This window comes from Pocillopora verrucosa, chromosome 14 (assembly GCF_036669915.1).
Source record: "Pocillopora verrucosa isolate sample1 chromosome 14, ASM3666991v2, whole genome shotgun sequence".
Lineage (NCBI taxonomy): Eukaryota > Metazoa > Cnidaria > Anthozoa > Scleractinia > Pocilloporidae > Pocillopora > Pocillopora verrucosa.
Genome location: NC_089325.1, coordinates 14,493,448 through 14,513,010, shown reverse-complemented (window position 1 = coordinate 14,513,010; position 19,563 = coordinate 14,493,448). Strand labels below are relative to the sequence as shown.

At 38.4% G+C, this 19,563-nt stretch overlaps 2 protein-coding genes across 2 annotated transcripts; both read right to left on the bottom strand.

Annotated features, from left to right (window-relative positions):
• Nucleotides 1-2,215: 2,215 nt before the first annotated feature.
• Nucleotides 2,216-10,122, bottom strand: LOC131787701 (exoskeleton protein RP43). The gene is made up of 7 exons (XM_059104790.2): nt 9,986-10,122; nt 8,850-8,882; nt 7,416-8,021; nt 6,460-6,825; nt 4,914-5,285; nt 3,954-4,328; nt 2,216-3,779 (listed from the first exon to the last, which is right to left on the bottom strand). The coding sequence occupies exons 1-7, from the start codon at nt 10,029-10,031 to the stop codon at nt 3,706-3,708; spliced, it is 1,872 nt and encodes a 623-aa protein (XP_058960773.2). The 5' UTR covers nt 10,032-10,122; the 3' UTR covers nt 2,216-3,705.
• Nucleotides 10,123-11,370: 1,248 nt separating this feature from the next.
• LOC131787689 (tolloid-like protein 1) lies at nt 11,371-17,694 on the bottom strand. The gene is made up of 5 exons (XM_059104779.2): nt 17,194-17,694; nt 15,164-15,202; nt 14,325-14,687; nt 13,452-13,853; nt 11,371-12,611 (listed from the first exon to the last, which is right to left on the bottom strand). The coding sequence occupies exons 1-5, from the start codon at nt 17,294-17,296 to the stop codon at nt 12,409-12,411; spliced, it is 1,110 nt and encodes a 369-aa protein (XP_058960762.2). The 5' UTR covers nt 17,297-17,694; the 3' UTR covers nt 11,371-12,408.
• Between the last annotated feature and the right edge of the window lie 1,869 nt (nt 17,695-19,563).

Here is a 19,563-nt window from a genome sequence, read left to right as displayed (position 1 = left end):
AGGTATCATCGCCACGAGCCTTGCATGAATGAGCCTCGCATGCACTTGCACTAAGACAACCCCGCAGGTAAGTTTCTTGTGTATATTTGGAAGCCTTGATGTATGTCTTAGTGCATCTATCAAACCCAAACTTTCCATCACACTGAACGTGTTTCATGCTCTCATCGCACTCCTTAAAAGAGACTCGACTTTCGCAGTAGTAGCATCTTATGTCTTCCCCTACCGAAAAAAAGGAATCTGAACAATCTGTTTTATGTATTTTTACAAGACTCGGAGCGGAGTTGAGGGGTGGGAAATCGAATGACATTTTTTTTTATCTACGTTTTAAAAAATTTTTTTCATTTTAATTCTATTTATCAAATAGTATATACTCATCGTAAAATGTCAAATCTGCATTTGTTATATCCCATTCCCCTCTTGAAAGGCCACCGAACGTCTGAGGTTCGATTCCTCATGAGGACTTAAATTGTTCCACATTCGTGACAAGACGAGACACATGTTTATTTTTCATATCGTTGTTATTAAAATGTAAATTCAACTTCGCGTGCTTTTACTTATTATTATAAATATTATTATTACCCCAAACCATGCCTGATGGCCAAAGTTATTTTTACGCGATGGACTGTAGATTTTAATTAGCGGTGACAAGATATGTCAACATTAACTTAGCAAATAACACTCGGGACTCCTTTTTCCCTTGTTGAAAAAAAACCAAAATGGGTTATTTCCAACGACAGACATCCAGAAAAGGACAATTTTACTGCGTTATACTCAGTGACCGAAGGAGATACCATACGAAGTTGAATTTCGATCAAATGCAAGCAAATTCAATGAACAAAATTCGCCAGTGTTGAGTAAGAAGCGATCCTTCAAAATAATTAATGCGGTTAGAGGTTCAGTGCAATTTTAGACAAACTTTAATAAACTGTCATCCTACTATAAAAGGCTAGCCTCACTGAAAAGGTTTTTCACTGTCCTGAAAGGACTTTCCCATGAAATTAGTGACACATTTAAACTTTTGACATTCATATTTACTTTGATGCTTTTCATGAACTCACGAAATGGCGACATCGTATGCATTACATCACGCTCGCTAGCTACTCAACAAAATTTGAAATAATCTTCGAAACAGGATTCATACCTGTTATTATTCCTTCGAAGGAAAGTGATAAAGTGACAAAGATAATACTTGGATTACGAAAAGAAAAAGAATTAGAAATTATGTGAAAGCCGAACTGTCCATACATCACCTTTAGACAGTCAGACGGCCCATAACTGCCGATACCCTGTTATGAAAATTCGCGTGAAAACTTTTCGATCGAAGTACAGTACATGACATTAGGAATTACTACCAAGATACTTACCAAAAGAAGAAGCAAGAGAACTAGCAGTCACCATCAGCCAAAATATCGAGAGAAATTTCATTGCGGTAGTTTGCCTTCTTGTTGATTTTACTGCATCACAACTGATAAGGCAGCATCGACAGAGCAAGAGGTCAGTGAACGCACGAACTGTACTTTTGGACTATAATCCTTAACCACCGATGGTACATATGATAAACGCACAAATTCAAGCCTTTTTCGTAAAACAAACGATCAATTGATTCATTTACATAAATTCCTCTGTCGGGATGTAGCCCAAAAGTTACAGTCGTGGAATAACTAGAAGAGTTTATATCACTCACATTCCTTACATTCTATCCTTGATTCAGAGGTAAAGAGCAAAGATAAGAGAGTTCGAAGCTCTGACCTAGAGTGTGATAACGTTTTAGCTCTGCACGGTACGGCTAGGAAATGTAAAAAGTTTTAACACACTCGTGTTTTGCTTTTGTTTGGCTTATTTGGTCTTTTTGTGATACGAACGTGACCCCGGCTAGGCGGGTTACCCCACCTTGAGACGTTTACATGGTAAATTGTCACCCCGCCTGACATGGTTACCCTACTCAGCAGACCGGCCAACCCGCCCAGGGGGGTTACCCCACCTGTCATGTAAACGTGATCAAGATGAAATAAGAGATTATATGGACAGAATTTAATTTTAAAGGTGATAGACAGCCCCAGGGAGAGGGGGTACTACCTGCATGATGAGTAATGTATGCGTTTGCCACTCCACTCCTGCAGGGCATGGTTTGAACCGTTTTGCCGACGGGCTTAAAACGGGCAAAGGGTTTGATTGTAAAGGGAACCACAAAAATTCGTAAATGTTTCTGTATTTTTAACTTTTAACTGGGAAATTCGCCTAGAACACCCATTATTATTATTACCATCCGAATATACTGCAATATATATTCTACACAGTGAAATAATCTCAATTTTTAGTTTAATAATATGTACCTAATGAATCAGTGGGAGGGCCGAACGGGAAATATTTGGCTCTAGGTCATGATGTATAAACCGAGCACAGCGAGGTCCGTACGTCATGGCCGAGAACCAAATATTTTCCCGTCTTGCCCAACCAGACTCAGACAATAAACATTTTGATATATAACCACTAGGTGTTGAAAATTTTTAATCTGAAATTTTTCTCTGCCTCGATTGCCTACAGCTGAACTGGGAAATGATTTTTTTGTTAAATTTAAACTTAGAAGAAATAGATTTTCTAATTTATTAAGGTGGCACAAACATTAACAGTGAAAGAGATCATAGCTTCAACGTTTTTCGTTTGTTTCCTCGGTGCAAAGGCCATCAAAGATATGTTGGATCAATATCAGTATCTGGGCAACTGTCCACCTACCCCTCCCCTAACCCAACAACAGTCAATTGATAACAGGTTAGGGTTAATGTTGGGTTAGGGGAGGGGTAGGTGGGCAGTTGCCCAGATATTGATATTGATCCGATGTGTTATCAGTTTGGTGACCTTTAAGGTGAGCAATCAACACTAGACCATGGTAACACTACTGACAAGCTTTAAAAACGAAATTACTCTCCCATAGGCATCCAGCGCAGTGAGCGACAGGCCATTATTAAGGACCTTAAGCAAACTACGGCAAAGACGGCAACGAGGACGTGGCAAAGTTAAAGGTCCAAAGGGCGGCACAATAGCTAAGCACGTGCGTTTTAAAAGTTTGCACATTTTTAGCCGTCCTCTGTAAATCAACACTAGTGAAATCACCAGGATTTGCGCGGTCTGAGCATGAAAACCACGACGGCAAACTATTTGAGTCTCCAGTACCAGTTGCAACTCAACGCTGCTTAATTAGGTAAAGCTGAGCGCCGTAAGAGACCTTAAACACACTCAGCCATTCACGAAATCCTAGCTTTAAATACAAACTCATTGTTTCATCGACGTCTTCATTAGCGTTGGCGTCCTGACTGCTTAAGGTCCCTACTTATCGCCCTGTGACAAGAAAGTGAGGGGATGGGTGGGTTAAGGATTTTGGTTGTGCTCCCTTTATATTCTCGGTTTGCAGCTGACGTCATACATTCTAATGATCCCCTCATTGGCAGTCAATTTTCTATTGTCCTTTTTTTATACTAGGTAGCGATGACTTTTTCCCCCTGTTTCCCCAGAAAACTATGGAGGCCCCCCAAAAGAATCCTTGATTGACCCCTCCCTCAGGCGAAAAGTAATGACAGCCCCCTATATATCGATCCCAAATATTAACTGTTTTGTTAGCGTGAAAAACTTGTGATTTTTTTTTTTTTACATTCATCTAATTAAACGCACAAAGTACAAAGTTCACGCTTTTGCTCTCAGTAATCAAAATTACAAGCAAACCAAAGAGAAAATTAGAAAATAAATAAAACTCAAATAAAAACATGTCTTGAGGGAGTCTCCGCCTAAGGATAGACAAAAAAAATGTTAGTAATGTGATTGAAAAAATTAGCCTACAAGTTCAAATCAGAAATTTTAGAGTTCCCATTCTATACTCTGTTTGTAACGACTCCGACCCCCTTCCCTCCTCCCCCCCCCCTCCCTCCTCGTGACAAATAATGCCAGGTCCCTAAGCATACCTGACTTGATATCCACGGCATAGTAGCTGGCGTTAAACCCTGCCATAGAAACTTCATGATCCCGTATGTAGCCGTCTGACTTGAAGCGCACAAACATTTCTCTTCCAGTCGAAACGATCCCGTTAGGAGTGGCAGAGGAGGCACAATACCGTTTGAGCAGTGGACTGTTTTCATGAAGTCCGTCTCTAATTTCTATAACGTCGGTACAATTCGGGTCAAAGTAGATCGGTGTTGAAAAATTGAATTCCACTCTGGATTTTTCGGGGACATGGATTCTCCAGATGCATTCCATATTGCCGGGATAATCTAGAGCAAACCGTGGGCTCAGAATCAAGCCTTCACGAGCCGTAAAAGTCTCGTTCCATGGACATTTGTCTAGTGAGAGAAATAAGGTGATGTAAGTAAGAATAGTAAATAATTATAAAAAAAATTCAAATTGAGTGTCGAAAATAATTTAGGTATTTTCCTTGATTTGCTTTACTTTTCCTTACTTACTCTCTTTTTTTTTTACACCTACAGATGCATATACCAAAATCTTCAATAAAAATCGACCAAAGAAAGCAAAACCAAAGTCCTATAAGACATTCGCTTTGTGTTATTCAAGTCAACTTAACCACAAGGTGAAACAGAAGCGTCTCAGCAGAAGTTATGAATGTGTCTAGTGCCCTACTCGAACTCGTGGAGAGGACTTTCTAACAAGCTAAATTTAATTTGTATGTAGGACTCATTCTAAGAAGGAATTATTCACTTTCATGCGAGAGGGAATCTCTTCGCTTCTGAGTTAGGCCTCGTCCATCTTTCGGAGGGAGGCTGAGGAGTGGGAATTTAACTTGGATCACAAGAAGCTTTCCTATTGAACCTGCAGTGTTTTTTCCCCCTGAAATGGGACCGCAAATTGCTGTAAAAGTCCTTAAAGCCACAATCACAGAGTTATCATTTGCAGTTCCAAAGATAACATACCTTTCAGTGGTGTGATGGCTTCAAACTTTGCACGAAATCCCTTGTTATTTGAGAGCTTGTTACTCACAAAACGCAGCCACATATCACTTCCGTTAACATAGATGGGAGACGGAGGGTCACTACCACAGAACTTCCCAAGAAGCATTCCTCCGGCAGTCGTTCCGGCACGGACCTCAAGGAAGTCGCAATCGCAAATTTTATTGCACGAATGGATGTGGAAGTCAGTTCGGTTAAACGACAACAGCACGTGATTACCACGCGGCACTGATATTATCCAGGAGCAGTCATGCTCAGCTTCATAATTATTCGGAAAATTTGGACTTTGTATCGTACCAGACTTGCCACTCAGTTTCTTGTTTGTTGGACAAGGTCCTGGGAAGAAGGGTCCACACATCGGTTATGAATAAAGAACTGAGTTCAGATTTTTTCTATATCATCCTCCACCTGCCTAAGGACTGTGTTCATTTTGCGTTTTGATAAACATGAATGAAAAAAATTTTCTTTAAGGAAAAGTTTAGTTTAAGTTTTTGTGTCTGGTCATGAGGAGGAACAAAGGAAATTAATTGAGTCTACAAGAGGAATATAACCCAGGCCCCGAGCCTCCGACTTTCGGATTCCGTGCTCTGATGCTCAAACACCGAGCCACAGGGAACTCCATAGGGGTCTGATTCCCGATCAGCATTCAAAATTTATTTTTTATTCTCCTACGCTCCAGACGCAAAACATCTATTTTTATTTCAATAATTTATGTACAAATTTACCATCATTCTTAATTTAGAAAGTTTTTGTTGCTATATGTAAGCTATTCTAGTTGGTGTTAAATTATCATAACCGAGGTCAAGAAAGAGAGAAGTAGCCGATAACTGGTACTTTGGCTGTTTCAGACACTGAGTATGACAACCATATTCTCTTCCTTTCAAAAGCTTAAACTATTTTATGACTGGTAATTATGTAGCATTTAGTCCCGCAAAGATAGTTCAAAGCTGCCTTCCTTTTTTAACATTTTACATTAGCAAATTTTGCTCAACAAAGCCGTTTGTACACTTACAATAATGATTTGGCGCCCGGGTGCTTATTTGACTTTTGGTATCACTAGGGAGGTCGCTTGCCGAAACAAGAAGCTTATATTTCTTAATTAGTTGAAAAACAGCAGAATTTACGAAACAAAGCTTTGATGTGTAATTTACTCAAAAAGAAAAAAAAACCAGAAACTGTAAAAATGACAAAATTGATAGACAGTGAATATTGGCATGATGATGGTAGGGAATACACTCTAGCTAGCAGTGCTATCACTGAAGCAGAATAGGGGTACTTATTGAAATAGGGGCGCTTACTGAAGTTAGGGTGCTTGCCCAAAGCGGTGCTAATTAACAAAAACAAATTCGAGTGTGTGCTTGTCAGAGAGGGGGCGCTTTTGCGAACGAGAGCACTAATATACATATGATAGAATATGTTATCATTACGAAAATATCATATGAAAACTGATCTTTTGATTCCTTTCTAAAGTTCATCTGCCGATGTTTCATGAAATTAGCTTTTCACGTACCTGCGTCGATTCCCACAACATCATAAACGGCAATGAAATCAATATCATTTTTCTGCATGGGAAGAGTTGCTTCGACCATCATATGCCGACCACTTGTGAACAATGCTCTGCTTGACTTGGGACAAGAGAATCTTTCCAGAACATTCGAGGAATTAGATAAGCCGTCAAAGACAACGATTTTACTGTTTGAACAGGATTCAAAACTACTAAAATTGTAGAACAGCAGTGTGAATTTTAAACGATGATTGAAAGGCGCCGAGATGTGCCAAGAACATCGACTGATGTGACTTGAATTATCGAGGCGAGGACTTGCGATCACACCCCACTCAGCGCTCATGGAGATATCTGTGTTTGAACTTGTACATTCTGAAAGTTATAATTGCATGGTAAGTTCTGCAATAGTAGCTCTGTGCTAAACACGTAGAAATTTCGCAAAGTATTGGCTCACGTGATCGTGAATAGGTTGGAAGTGGAGAAACCTGCAAATGTTTGAACTAACGCCCTATATGGCGTGTTCTGTTCGACAAAAATTTTCGGTTTTAATTTCCAAAATTTTTGCGCGTCGATTGAAAAGTTATTTTATACCTGACCGAATTGATCTCGATTTGGAGTGTTTTCGAAATCCTTCCCTTTTGTTCTGTATGAATTATCGTTGATTGACTCTGTGGAGCCACGTGTAGCTTATTCGTGCAGAAAGGAAATTTAAAATTTGTATTTTAAAGAACGAAATTGTAAGTACTGCACATGTACCACACATGGACCGCACATGTACCGCATACGTACCTCACATGTACTGCGCGTGCATCCCATATACTACACGGCACACCAACAACACTCACGTCCTATTCAAGGCTTCAAAAAGACACCCTCTGCCCTAAAATGGAGTTTTTATCGTGCAACTAGGAAGACCACTGTTGTTTACTGCACGGATTGTGTGGACTAAATAACTGGCTTACCTTGGCTTTTGTGATAAATTACTTTTGTAGAATCAGGACAAGCTCCGACAAACACAGCACCTGACCGAATCCTGGGATCTTTTTTGAGATAGCGCTCTATGATATTTACTTTGACGTTTCTACTTGGGTGTTTTTTCCAGTAGAACAGCACTGATGCGCTGTAAACACAGCCATCGAATTTGTTGCTGGAAATTCCTCCAAGGACAATCTTATCTGGCTTACTAAAAGTGGCAATTGGGATTCCTGGCTCGTTCGTTTGTACTTCTTGACCATCATCCACACCATACTTGATTGTTTTTCCGTATCGTTCAAAGCGTACGATATGTCTTTGACCATCACAGAAGGATTTGTTTGCAGGAACTATCGCCGATACGCTAAAATCTCCATCTCCAAGCTTGTAATGGAAGGTGGTCTTAACTTCATTGTCCAAGACAATTTTGAAAAAGTTATCAGTGTCCATGCTTGTCACCAGTATCAAATCACCCTTGCAACTTGTTGATGAAAATTCAAGTCTGAAGGTAATCCCCGGGAAAGATGAGGTTTTGTTGAAATGGTACGCTATATAACTCGTCCTCGCTCTGAAAGTTACTCCTGTGATAGAGGCATCTGTTTTTTTTTAAAACACGAATAACGAGATCTATATTCTATACTTCACGATAATTATTAATGAGAATCTAATATGCGTCAGTCAGCTCCCTCGTAATTCCCTCTTTTCACTGATATCAAAATTAATCGCCTGGAGGAGGGGGAGGTTTTACCTGATCCATCCCTAAGACTCTGTAGCATTCCAATGATCCCCCTTTATTGGCAGTCAATTTGCAACAGTCTCCCCCCTTTATAGCGACGGCCGATCCCCGGTCTGTTCCCCTTGAAAACCATGCAATCCCCTATTTTTCTTCCGCCCCTCCCCCCCCCCCCCCACACCTCTCAGCCCCATCCCTTGTGGTAAATATTCACGAAAGAAGCATCAACCACCCATCGAAAATGAAAAAAAGGAAAAAAAATTGGCCCTTCCATCTCAATGAAAGTAAAGCGAGCATGAAATTAATTTTTTTAAAAAAATGGCTCCTGGAAAGAGAGCCTTCCGAGTGGGTCCATTAGTCTGTTACAACAGTCCGCCTGTCCTTCCAACCGGTAGTCCATAAATTATAGAAAAAGTTATTTTTCTAAGCATGTTTGAAGAGTGAAAATGAAGAGCCGTCCCTTGGAAACAGGTGCCCGGCTTTATTCAAATTTTGTCAATTTTACAATAAGACCACCAAAGCCCTTAAATATTGCAATTTGTGCCTCGAATACAAATAGCGATCTAAATTAGCCCACATCTTTTAAGATTGGGTTCATTCGTTCAATTTGTATCCTAAGGAGAATTTTGCTGTACTGAACTGAACAAGATCTCTGTGCATATGTTTCAAAACAAAACCTTCCAATACTTACCATTAGCAAGAACTAGCCTCACACACGACAGTGCTATGCAAAAGAAAGATAAATAAAAGCGTTCAATAATTTTATTGTATGTTTCTTTCTCGTGGCTTTGTGTTTTTTCTTATTACACATTTGTTTCATTAAATTAGAAAGGCCACCCACATTACTTTTTCTAAAGAAAAAATTGATAAGGAAAACAATAAAAAGCTCGCGGAATTCCTCCCCACAACAGCAACCTCAGTTTTTATTTCGCGGTTGAAAAAATTTCAGTTTTAATTATAAACTAGGCCTCTGCTTTTAAAATCAATTTATTGAGGTTACCAGTCAAAACAATAGGTCGAGTTAAAACTGATGGTCATTTGAATACAAAAAACCTCAAGAGTTTACCGAAAGAGTCATCCACCGAATTATTTTCTAATTTATGCGACGGGAAGATGGTTTTTTTCTCCCCCAAACCTTGATAGACAAATTTATTTATCATTACAGAGTTCAGGAAGAGGGAACATCGAGGAAAAAGAACCAAATTGGTTTCTTTCAGACTGGATAAAAGTTTCGTGGCATTTTTTAATTTAATACGAGACGAGAAAACTCATTATTTGGTCCCCCAAGCTATTACAGTTCCTGCGCCACAATTTGCTGTGATCTCTGTTGCTTTTGTTATTGATAACGTCTTTTGGAAATTTGAATTTTGAAAGAAGTGTGGCATATATTCAGTCTTTTTAGCGCAGAATCGCCGTTAATTTTAGCAAATATAACAAAAGCAAAGCTAAAAAATTTTCAATCGAAACTGTGAGAGTTCAATTTTTTAATTATTCATACAGAATTGTTGCCTTTGGTCTATCACTGTTTCCTTAATAACATATTGTTGTGATGACTGCGAAGAAAAGAGATTTTTCGCATACATAAATTTTTCAGCGTCGGAAATTAAGTTTCAGTTACTCGTCGTAAGAATCTTTCTTTCTTGCAAAATTCAATCGGTTGGAATTCTCCTCTCTTGCAAAATTTTTATGCTTTTTCTATCCAAGGATGGCAAAAACGTAATGGGACTTTGCATAGGTGAAAGGCGAACGTTCATTCAAAAATTACCGATTTTTCGTCACTGTCTCGAGCTGTTTACCTTTAAGTAATATTTTAAATCACATACTTACCTGATAGAACGACTGAAAGCTGGTACCAAAGATACATTGTCTTCATATCTCTTCATAAGATTCGAAGTAAATCCCGGATTGCCGTTCCTCGCGCAAAGAACAACTGATAATGGCTTTTGGCGCCTGAAAAATGCTCCCAGCCACGATAAGTTTGATAATGAGGCATTCTGTGCAGAGAGGCCAAATGGTATTATTAATTATTGATCAGTGGGTATGTTTTTGTTCATTGATCGCTTTGTACCGCGTGTTGATGAAATGACTGACCAGCAACTCGGAAATAAAGCCGAACAAGTTTTACATCAAGAATAAGTATAAATTTCCGTATCTTGCTCGACCACCTGTGTACATTTGTGAATCAATTCAGCTCTCCTTGCCTCCCTCTCCTCTTCATATATACGCTTCAGTTTTTCCTTGGCCATAATGAGGCATTACAAAAGTAATAAATTATAAATATATTCTCAGCGTGCTTTTGTCGACTCGTGTACGTAAGAGAAAATAAACAAATAGATACATGATTTAAGACAGGACTAAAAACAAAGAAAAAAAATAACAAAAAAACAGGAGGAACGAAAAAAAAGTTCGTGAGTCTATCAGCTCTCTAATAGTCTCACATGTTTCTGTCAATATACTAAAAGAAATTAGTCGGAAATTAAATTGTTAACGCACAATTTAATTTGTCTCATCGGCTGTTCGGAGGTGAATAGTACATGCTAATCACTCCCAAACCAGCGGATCAGCACGCACTATTCACCCATGTGGTATATGGTAAAATGAAATATCTTAAAAGTACGAATATTACCCTTTACATGAGGGTCTTAATGGGGTGATGGCTTTTACCGCTTTCGGTTCAAATTTGTGCCATTTTAGGGCCAACGGTTAATATCATTTCATTAATGTCACCACAAATATTTTTTACCTTTTTTACGACTATCGGTTAAAATTTGCCAATGATTACGCTTAACGGCTACCTTTTTTAGCCGTTTTACAGCTGTCTGTGAACCCCATTAAGACTCTCTTGTAAATGAAAGTAGATAAGCAAACAGGAAAACATTTATTCGGTGTGTAGCCTGACATATTAAAAATTTTTGGTAAGAAGAATAAAAAAAGTTGACACTGGCTAAAATAATATTGTTCTGGACGTTTGGGCAACTACTCTTGCCTTCTTCAGCAAAGATAAAAATGCAAATGTCTAACGGCGTCCTGCCGTATTCAAGAAGCTTTGGGGAAATGACACGAAATAGAGGGAGATTAGATTTTTTTAGTCTTTTGTTTTAGATCAGTACTAGAATAGAGATTTGTTGAAACAATTCTTTTCCACACAAATTTTGACCTTCCCCAAGTTTAAACATCAGACGCAAAAGAAATATATTTTTTAAATTACCCCTTTATTGATTCTATTAAAAATGAGGAACCGTACTATACACTACTGATAAACTATTCACAGCACAATGCCTACGATCACCTGATTACGGGACGTTACTTACAACAAACGACATCAAGAAAAAATATAATAATGGCCTTCACTTTCTTTACAATACAGAAATTACCAAATGATGCTAATGATAATAATTTTACAGTACGTGATTTGGAATAGTCCTATAGTGTATAAGTTACGTGGGAGGAGCAGTAGACTAACGGTCAATTCAGTAAACTACAAGTCGAGAGATCTGGGTACGAGACTTGGCCAGGTCAATGTGTTGTGTTCTTGAGCAAGACAACACTCTCACCATGCCTCTCTCTACCCAGGAATAAAAATGGGTACCGGCGAATTTTCAGGGAAGCCTGATGAAATACTGGGGGGGGGGACCTTGCGATGGACTGGCAACCCATCCAGGGGGGAGTAATACTCATGGTTGCCTCATGCTAAATGGAGACCAGGATAAGCTTCGAACGGGTGGGTCAAGAGTGCAAACCTCACCTTTTTACTCCATAATTTGACGTATACAAAAGGAATTCTGCTTGCTATTCTCTCTCTGCTTTAGCTGTAACGCTACTTATTAAAAATATTTTATTAGCAATCGCCAATTCACTCACTAATAATGGCACATACACTTATAAATTACAGTAATAACATTGCTAACCTGACTTAAAATGTAAACATGATCTAGATCTGAGGATAACTTGTAAAAATAGTCCTTTTAATGAAGGACTAAATCTTTATGGCTTCTGGGGCATACTTTTTCTTTAACTCTTTGGCCGTTAAGAGTGACTAGCATCTAATTTCTCCTTACAATATCACGCCTGAATCACGCATTAAGGTCATGAGAATGAAGGGAATAATCTCCCATTTAAGAAGCTCTTGATTTTTTATCCAATTTGTCACACATCTTTCCTGAGTTGATGGAGTATTTATGTTATGTTAATACTTTCTAGCTCTATGTAGTATTTCTTTAGTATGATATGGTTCTAAATGTTGTCGTGATTTATTCAAGAAGAGACTCATTGATGTCGTTAGAGAAAGTAGATTCTACAATGGAATCTGTTGGATTCAGCTCAGTTTGTGACGTTGTTTGCTCTAACCCAGCAAAGCGGCGATTGCTTGCTATCTTTAGGAAGCACGCTACTAATATCACAAAGAGGAAGAAACTCGTACAGGCGATTCCAACTGCCATACTTCTCCAGTGATCTGTAAAAGCCACAAGTGAGGGAATGATGAAAACTGAAAGATTAATTATTTGATTTTGCCTCGCCATCTTTCTACTGCGATGGACTAGCGTCCCTCCCAGATAGACACCAGAAACTGCGGTTCACTCGACCTATACGATTTAACTATGCTCATCATCCAGGCCCCCGGTTGTCGGAAGGGTGGATAATGACATCCACTGGATAAATCTCTATCCAGTGAACAGCGCATTACGTTTTGTTAACTCTTCTCCGCTGGATAGCGGATAAGAGTTAACAGAAGGAGAAGGAGCAGGCGCAGGAGGTTCAAAACGAGATGGTAACTGTGAACAGTAAAGCCTCAAGATCTTCATTTAAGAATGTTAAACACATTCTAGAATCGAAGAATCAGGTCCATATCTACAAGCACTACAAATTTAAGAGGGGTTACGGGTCATATGTATATGTGAGATGAAAATGACTCAAAATTGTTATAGGCATGTGTACGATTGCATTTTGTTTTGTTATCTCTAATTACATCATATTCTAAAATTAGCTTTTCGAATAAATCTTTTCGCATTCAATAACAAATGCTGCAATCTGATTGGCTACGCTACTCGCTGGCGATCTATTTCGTAATATAGAGCTTGTCACCGCGTGATTATACAAAAAATGAAACAAATTACATTCCTCTCCTTTTTTAAAAGACCAGTAGATTTACACTTTAAGGAAAAAAATGTGTATTCGCTCTCGAATTTAATGCTTTCATCAATTATCACGCAATAGAAATTCAGAGCTTAAAATCTAATTTTCAATCATTCCTTGTTTCATCACGAAACAAATACAGTATATGTTTGTGACTTACCAGAGTTGATGGCCTGTTCGTCGTAAAACTTTCTTTGTGGCGTAATGTTAGCCCGTGTTGCTCTGTACATCAGCTCAAATCGATTCATTTCCAAATCTCTGGTAGAATTGTACTTAAATGATATCCACAAACTATTTCCCAAAGAGCAGATCTCAAGTGGAGGCTTCTCATTTCCACAGAATTTTCCAATCATTGGACTTGAACAAGTGGGACCGTCTTTGATCTCAATAAAAGATCCAAGACAAGAGAGGAAGACAAATGATTCCGTTGTGAGCTGCACTTGAAAACCTTCAGGAGCGGTAATTACCCATGTACATTGTCTATCGGAACCACACACGGTTGGATTCTTTGAACTAGTGATGAATTGAGACGTTCTATTTGCTTTCAGAATAACTGGTTTCTCTAAATGCATGGGAAGAAAACAAGAAAAAACTGATACTTGGAGACTCGACAAAAAGGAAACATAAGGGACCCTACTTGATTTATCGCTGTGAGGGGGGGGGGAGGGGGGGGGGGAGGGCGAGTCGGAGGATGTTGATTGCCAACGGGTATCGCGAAAACTTTAAAGCCCTTAAATATTCTTATGATTCCCTACTCATTAGCAGTTCATCGGCTGTCAATTTTCCATAATCTTCCTTATATATTCTGTTTGCGCCGACCCCCGTTTACCCTGAAAATCATGTGTGCCCCCCAAAAAATTATCCGCCCTCCCTTTCCAGGGGACAAATATTGACACAAGGAACCAATTTCAGAAAAAAAAACTCCTCTCTCGACAACACGTATGTTAAATCACATCTCCAAAAACAAAGCTACCATAATTTTTCAACAGACTTGTAGTCCATCGAATTTATAAATACTCGTTACTCAACTTACTCTTTCTTAATTTAATGAAAGTGTAATTCGCGAGGAATCCTCGTCCCTCATTCTCTCTGTCTGATTCGAATTTGACCCACATGTGCCGTCCTTCGGAATAAACAGTGCTCGCCTTAGCTTCACAATATCTGCTAATAAGAGGGCCACTGGCTTTTGCTCCATCTCTGAGTTCAACATAGTCACAACTGCACATAGCGCAGTACTCGAGGTCAACGGAATTGATCATGAGCTTCACTTTCCAGTGTTGTGGGGCAGTTATCACCCAGATGCAAACGGTGCTGTTGGGATAGTGTGTTTCACTGTAGCCTGGACTCATCAAAATCCCCTCAGAAGCTGTTAAGTTTCGTCCACCGGGACAGGTAACTGATGGATATAATAACAAGGACTCGCTATCATTCAAGGTATACGTATGTTTATACCTCAATTTGAACGTAAAAACGCAGAAATTGCTTTTGATAGCGCGTGCATTGTTAGCTAAGGCAACTTCAGATCGAAATCAACTAACGCATCAATTAACACACAAGTTAATCCGAGCGTGAAAAACTTTCCTTGTTGACCTTCATCAAAGCACACTAACAAACAATAATAACGCAAGGCTTTGTATTAGGTTCCTTGCGTGACGTTCCAAGATTGCGTAACCAAGAGCCATTAGTCATCTTTTAAACAACGGATCTTTTTAGAATTACAGAGCACAAGTGGGGCAAAGAACCTCACTTAGACCTCTCGCTAATTGTTAGTGTTGTTCTGAATATCGCTGGTCATTATGGTGGTCATTGTGAGAACCAAGGAAAGTTGCAGTAAAAAATTGCATGCTTATTTCTACCGTATAGCTTACTTACCAGTTCCATTTCCGTAAAGAGTATTACTTGCCAGTATGCCTATGAAAAATGATTAAACTTAGATATCACATCTTTTTTTTCATTTAGATCAGCCATAACGATGTAAATGAAGGAGTGGTGAAGAATAGTGAGTGAATGTTTATTGCATTTATCAAACGACTAATATTCGACATGAACATCAGCAATGTCCTACACGATTTGCAAGACAAAAATATCAGTAGAGCTTGTATGTATTCAGAAAAAACAACACAAAGCGTTGGTATATAAAATTAATGAATTGGATTTTTGCGAAATTGCTTCGAACTGCCACGAAATTTCATCTTCAAGGAAAGCTCTTTTCCAAAGTTATTTGACAAATATCAAGCAATTATCTAAAACAACCATCGTTAGCGACTTAAAACTGGTTGACATGGTTTTTTATAAGATTGCAGTTAAGAATAGGTTATCCTTGAAAGAGTATAGAGCATCTAGTGATAAATGCAATAAAAACTGGTTAAAATCGGCTATCTGCATGTAAGCTAGATAATAATTTCCTTGTTGTGACTAACTCAAAACCCATGTGAAACATCTTCTCGGGGGATAGGTGCCACAAAAAAGTAAGGTGGACCGAACAATCTAAATAGATTTTTTGAAGTTGCAATTCGTTGAGCCGCTATCAAGCTATTAAGGAAAAGGAAAAAATAGCAGCAAAACAACAAACACGAAACTTAAGTATAGACATTAGGGGTATTGAATAAGTCATATTCGTTTCCTTGGTAACCTGAAACAATATCGATCACAAAATGTTCAACGGTCAATAAAAAGCGCATTTATCGCTTCAAATGGCTGATGGTTGTCTGAAAATCCAAATCTATCAAAGCTCAAGTAGGGGACACTGTTACCAGACAAGGAAAAAAAAGGAAAGCAAAGAAAAAAATCCAGGGTAATGACACAGGAAAACGTTATTGGAGTAGTGATGAGCTAGTTATGGTCTCTGTTGCGGCACGGCAAAGATCCCTTCAAGACGAGTGTATTTCACTATTATTCCGGATTTGGATAAAGCTTAAAAATAGCTATATAGTTCAATGTATTGGATCATTTGTTTCCCACAGGAGACTAAATGTCCACAATTTGCGTGTTGACTTAAAAGTGAACTAAATTGGTACTAAATAGGCTTATGTAGAACAGGAAGCCTTGAATACTACAACACTAGACCCAAAATAGCCCGACAATTTGTCTACCCGGAGTGTGAATTGAGAACTATTTTCAAAAGACCATATATCATTAAAGACAACAAAAAACCTGATATTCAATGCCAGAAAGTATAGCCTTTAGAAACGCACGCCTTGGGATCCTATTAAAAAGTCGATTTATGATTCACTACGATTACTTGCAATTTCACGCTTAAATTTTTGGAAGAACCCCTTGAATTACAACGCTCTACACAAATCATTCTAAAACTAATATTTTGGCCATTTATGACTTTTATATGATGAGCAAGGGTAAGTGGCTTCAGTTAAAAGTTTAAATATACCTAAGAACTACCTTTTTCTAGGGGTGCATCATATGACGTCAATAAGCACTTTGAAACACTTCATTTATTTAAGAACCCTCGCCATAGGTAAAATCATTTTTCTGGCTATTTTTTTCTGTTCATTTTTTAAAGCTCATCCAGAACCCTTCCGTCAAAGATAAGATATTTCACTTGGCCAAATGTTTGTCCGTTGAGCGGTGTGTTGCTTGCAATTGCGTAGTCAATTCATTTCTTGTTAGTGAACAATCAGCGTGAATCGGTAATGACTGGATTTGTTTGTAGCTTCAACTCCTTAGCTTATTTGAGCATGAATCTACAATAACAACAGACTGGTTTTGCCACTGGAAGCACAACTTTTCAATTGAGTAAAACAGAGCAAATGTCGCATGAATAATTAAAATGCCGTTATGTGATTCATAAACGTTTATGGTGCCATCATCGGAACCATATAGTTTAACGGCAAACCGACGTTTCTAGAAATCTCAGAAGCATAAACAATCAACTTGAGTTTACTCACCAATCCAAACCAACAAAAGCTCTCTTAGGTGAGTGAAATGATTCATTTTCCGTCGTTCCCCCCTCGCACGTCCGCTGGGATTAAGAACGTGATTTTTTACCATTTAGTTCGGCAGTGCACGATTCGTTTCTTTGTGGAGAACGCCGCCTAAGCATTATCCGATGCACGCCAGCAGATATGTCTAGCCAATAACAAAGGAAATTCCAGCTGCTTGTCTTCGTCCTTTGGCGCTCCGTTTGTCTAAGTTTTTGGAGCACTTCACTTACAACTGGGCGTACAGTTAAATTTCAACTCGATATGTTTCGCACGGCGAAGGAGAAGCCAACATCGTAAATTAAAGATTCCGAATAGTTTATTCCCCTTGGCCTTCCTTCCCTAACATGTAAACAACCATCGGATTCAATATCGTTTTGGTATATTGTAAGCTTGTTTTGTTATCGATAATAACTAAAATGTGATACAGTATCCGTCTTGAGTGATGAAAAGTCCACCAATATTGCTCTGAACAATTCTAACATGTATTCCTGCTCAGATAAATACGCCCTTGGCGGCCGTCTCAATTCTATTTTCTCCTATCAAGCTGACGTTAAGAACTTAATTCAAACGTTAAAGCTTTTTTTTATTCAATGCCATTTCCTGTTCATTGTACGTGCTGTCTGTGTGCGGTTCCATTAATATCAACATATTGCTTCTGGTTAACCTCAAATACTTGGCACTCTTTGGACTCCTTATACAATTCGATGCACAGAAACACGTTAGAGATGGCAATGTCACATCAGAACACTACGCTTTTTATTGAATTATGTTAGCATACATCTCTAGAAATCTGGGCATTTGCACTGACTATTTTCACTGCTGTGATTGACTGCGAGATAATCTCTGCTTTTAGCACACGATTAAATTAATCCCTTTCTATTTTTTTCCGCTTCTAACACCCGGCTGGGACTTCTACCTCCAGAGGCGACGCAACGATTTGTTGATAACTCTTTTTGCTTAAACTTAACTTCAAAAGCAAGCGAAATTTTATTTCCAGGTTCTTTGGACCCGCAGTTATAACTTTGGATCCGTAGTTACAACTTTGAAGCAACTGTTATGACTTAAAAACGGATATCCACTTTTTTTCGCAATTAAAATAGTATGTTCAGAACTCCGTAGGCCATGACAACATGGCTTACACTCATGACGTTCCAGCTCACCAACAATTCTAAGTCTTTATTTATATTAGGTACCAGATACCCTCAATTAAACTATTTAATTTTAATGTTTTTAAATCCTTTTTTTTTTTTAAATTGGTACGGTTTCGAGTACAACAGATTGTAGTAATTTTAATTACTCTCTTTAAAAAGAGCTCGACTCAAATCAGATTGCGCGCTTTTCAAGGTTACCAGTTCCTTTGTTTTTATATAGTTCGTGCTTTGGTCGGAATTGCTACGGTTAGAGAGCAGCACCGATCTGAACTGAAGTATGTGACGAAATTAATTAGCGGCCAGGTTGCCAAGCAGAAAAAAAGGCGCGGGCGCAAAGCAGATATTGTGTTCACCAGCTCACGCACTAGCTAAAAACGCGTACAAATTTTTAAGACATCAACGAAACGAAGAATCTTATAAAAGAAAGATCTGGGACAGATCCTCTTCATTTTGAGCAGAAGTTTCTTTTATCGCAAGTTCTTATTCAAAAGAGTTCCTATCCATTTAAGTTAATGAAATATACGAACTATAAAATTTAAGGCCTCGGTACCTAGTCTTTCTAATGACATCAACATGCCCGTTCTTAAAGCATTCGACCCATGTTCATTCCTCTTCAACTGCGTTGATAATTTATCGAAAATGTATCCTTGAACAAATGACAATGTCCGGCGGATATGGACCGAAATAAAACGTTTGACAAAATAATCGATTATAGAATTTTTTTTTTTAACTATTTACCTCCGGCGTGGACTTCTCACTAAGCGATACTTTTGAACTAAAGTAATTGATTTTTACTTGTACGAATTAAACAGCTGTGTGCAATCAAACTGCTATTCATTTTTAAACGTTTTCTGTTTAATTAAAAATTTTGATCTGCAACTGTCACCATCTACAATGCAGTTGGATGATTTCCTGAGGAAATAATATTTCACCTTAACGACTTTAAGCCTCCCTAAAATGTTCTAAATTAGTCAAAGGGGTAAAAGACTGAATAAAAATCGTTTTATCTTTCTAAGCTTTAAGTGCATGCAATTAATATTTCAGATGCTTCTTTGGAAAACCCTATTCCTGCATGGCAACATGATAACCAATAATTAATTTACAAAGAACATTCTATCTTTGGAAGATGTACCTCTATCCATTTTTCTCAATATGAAGTCGCTATATCTGAAATGCAGTGTAT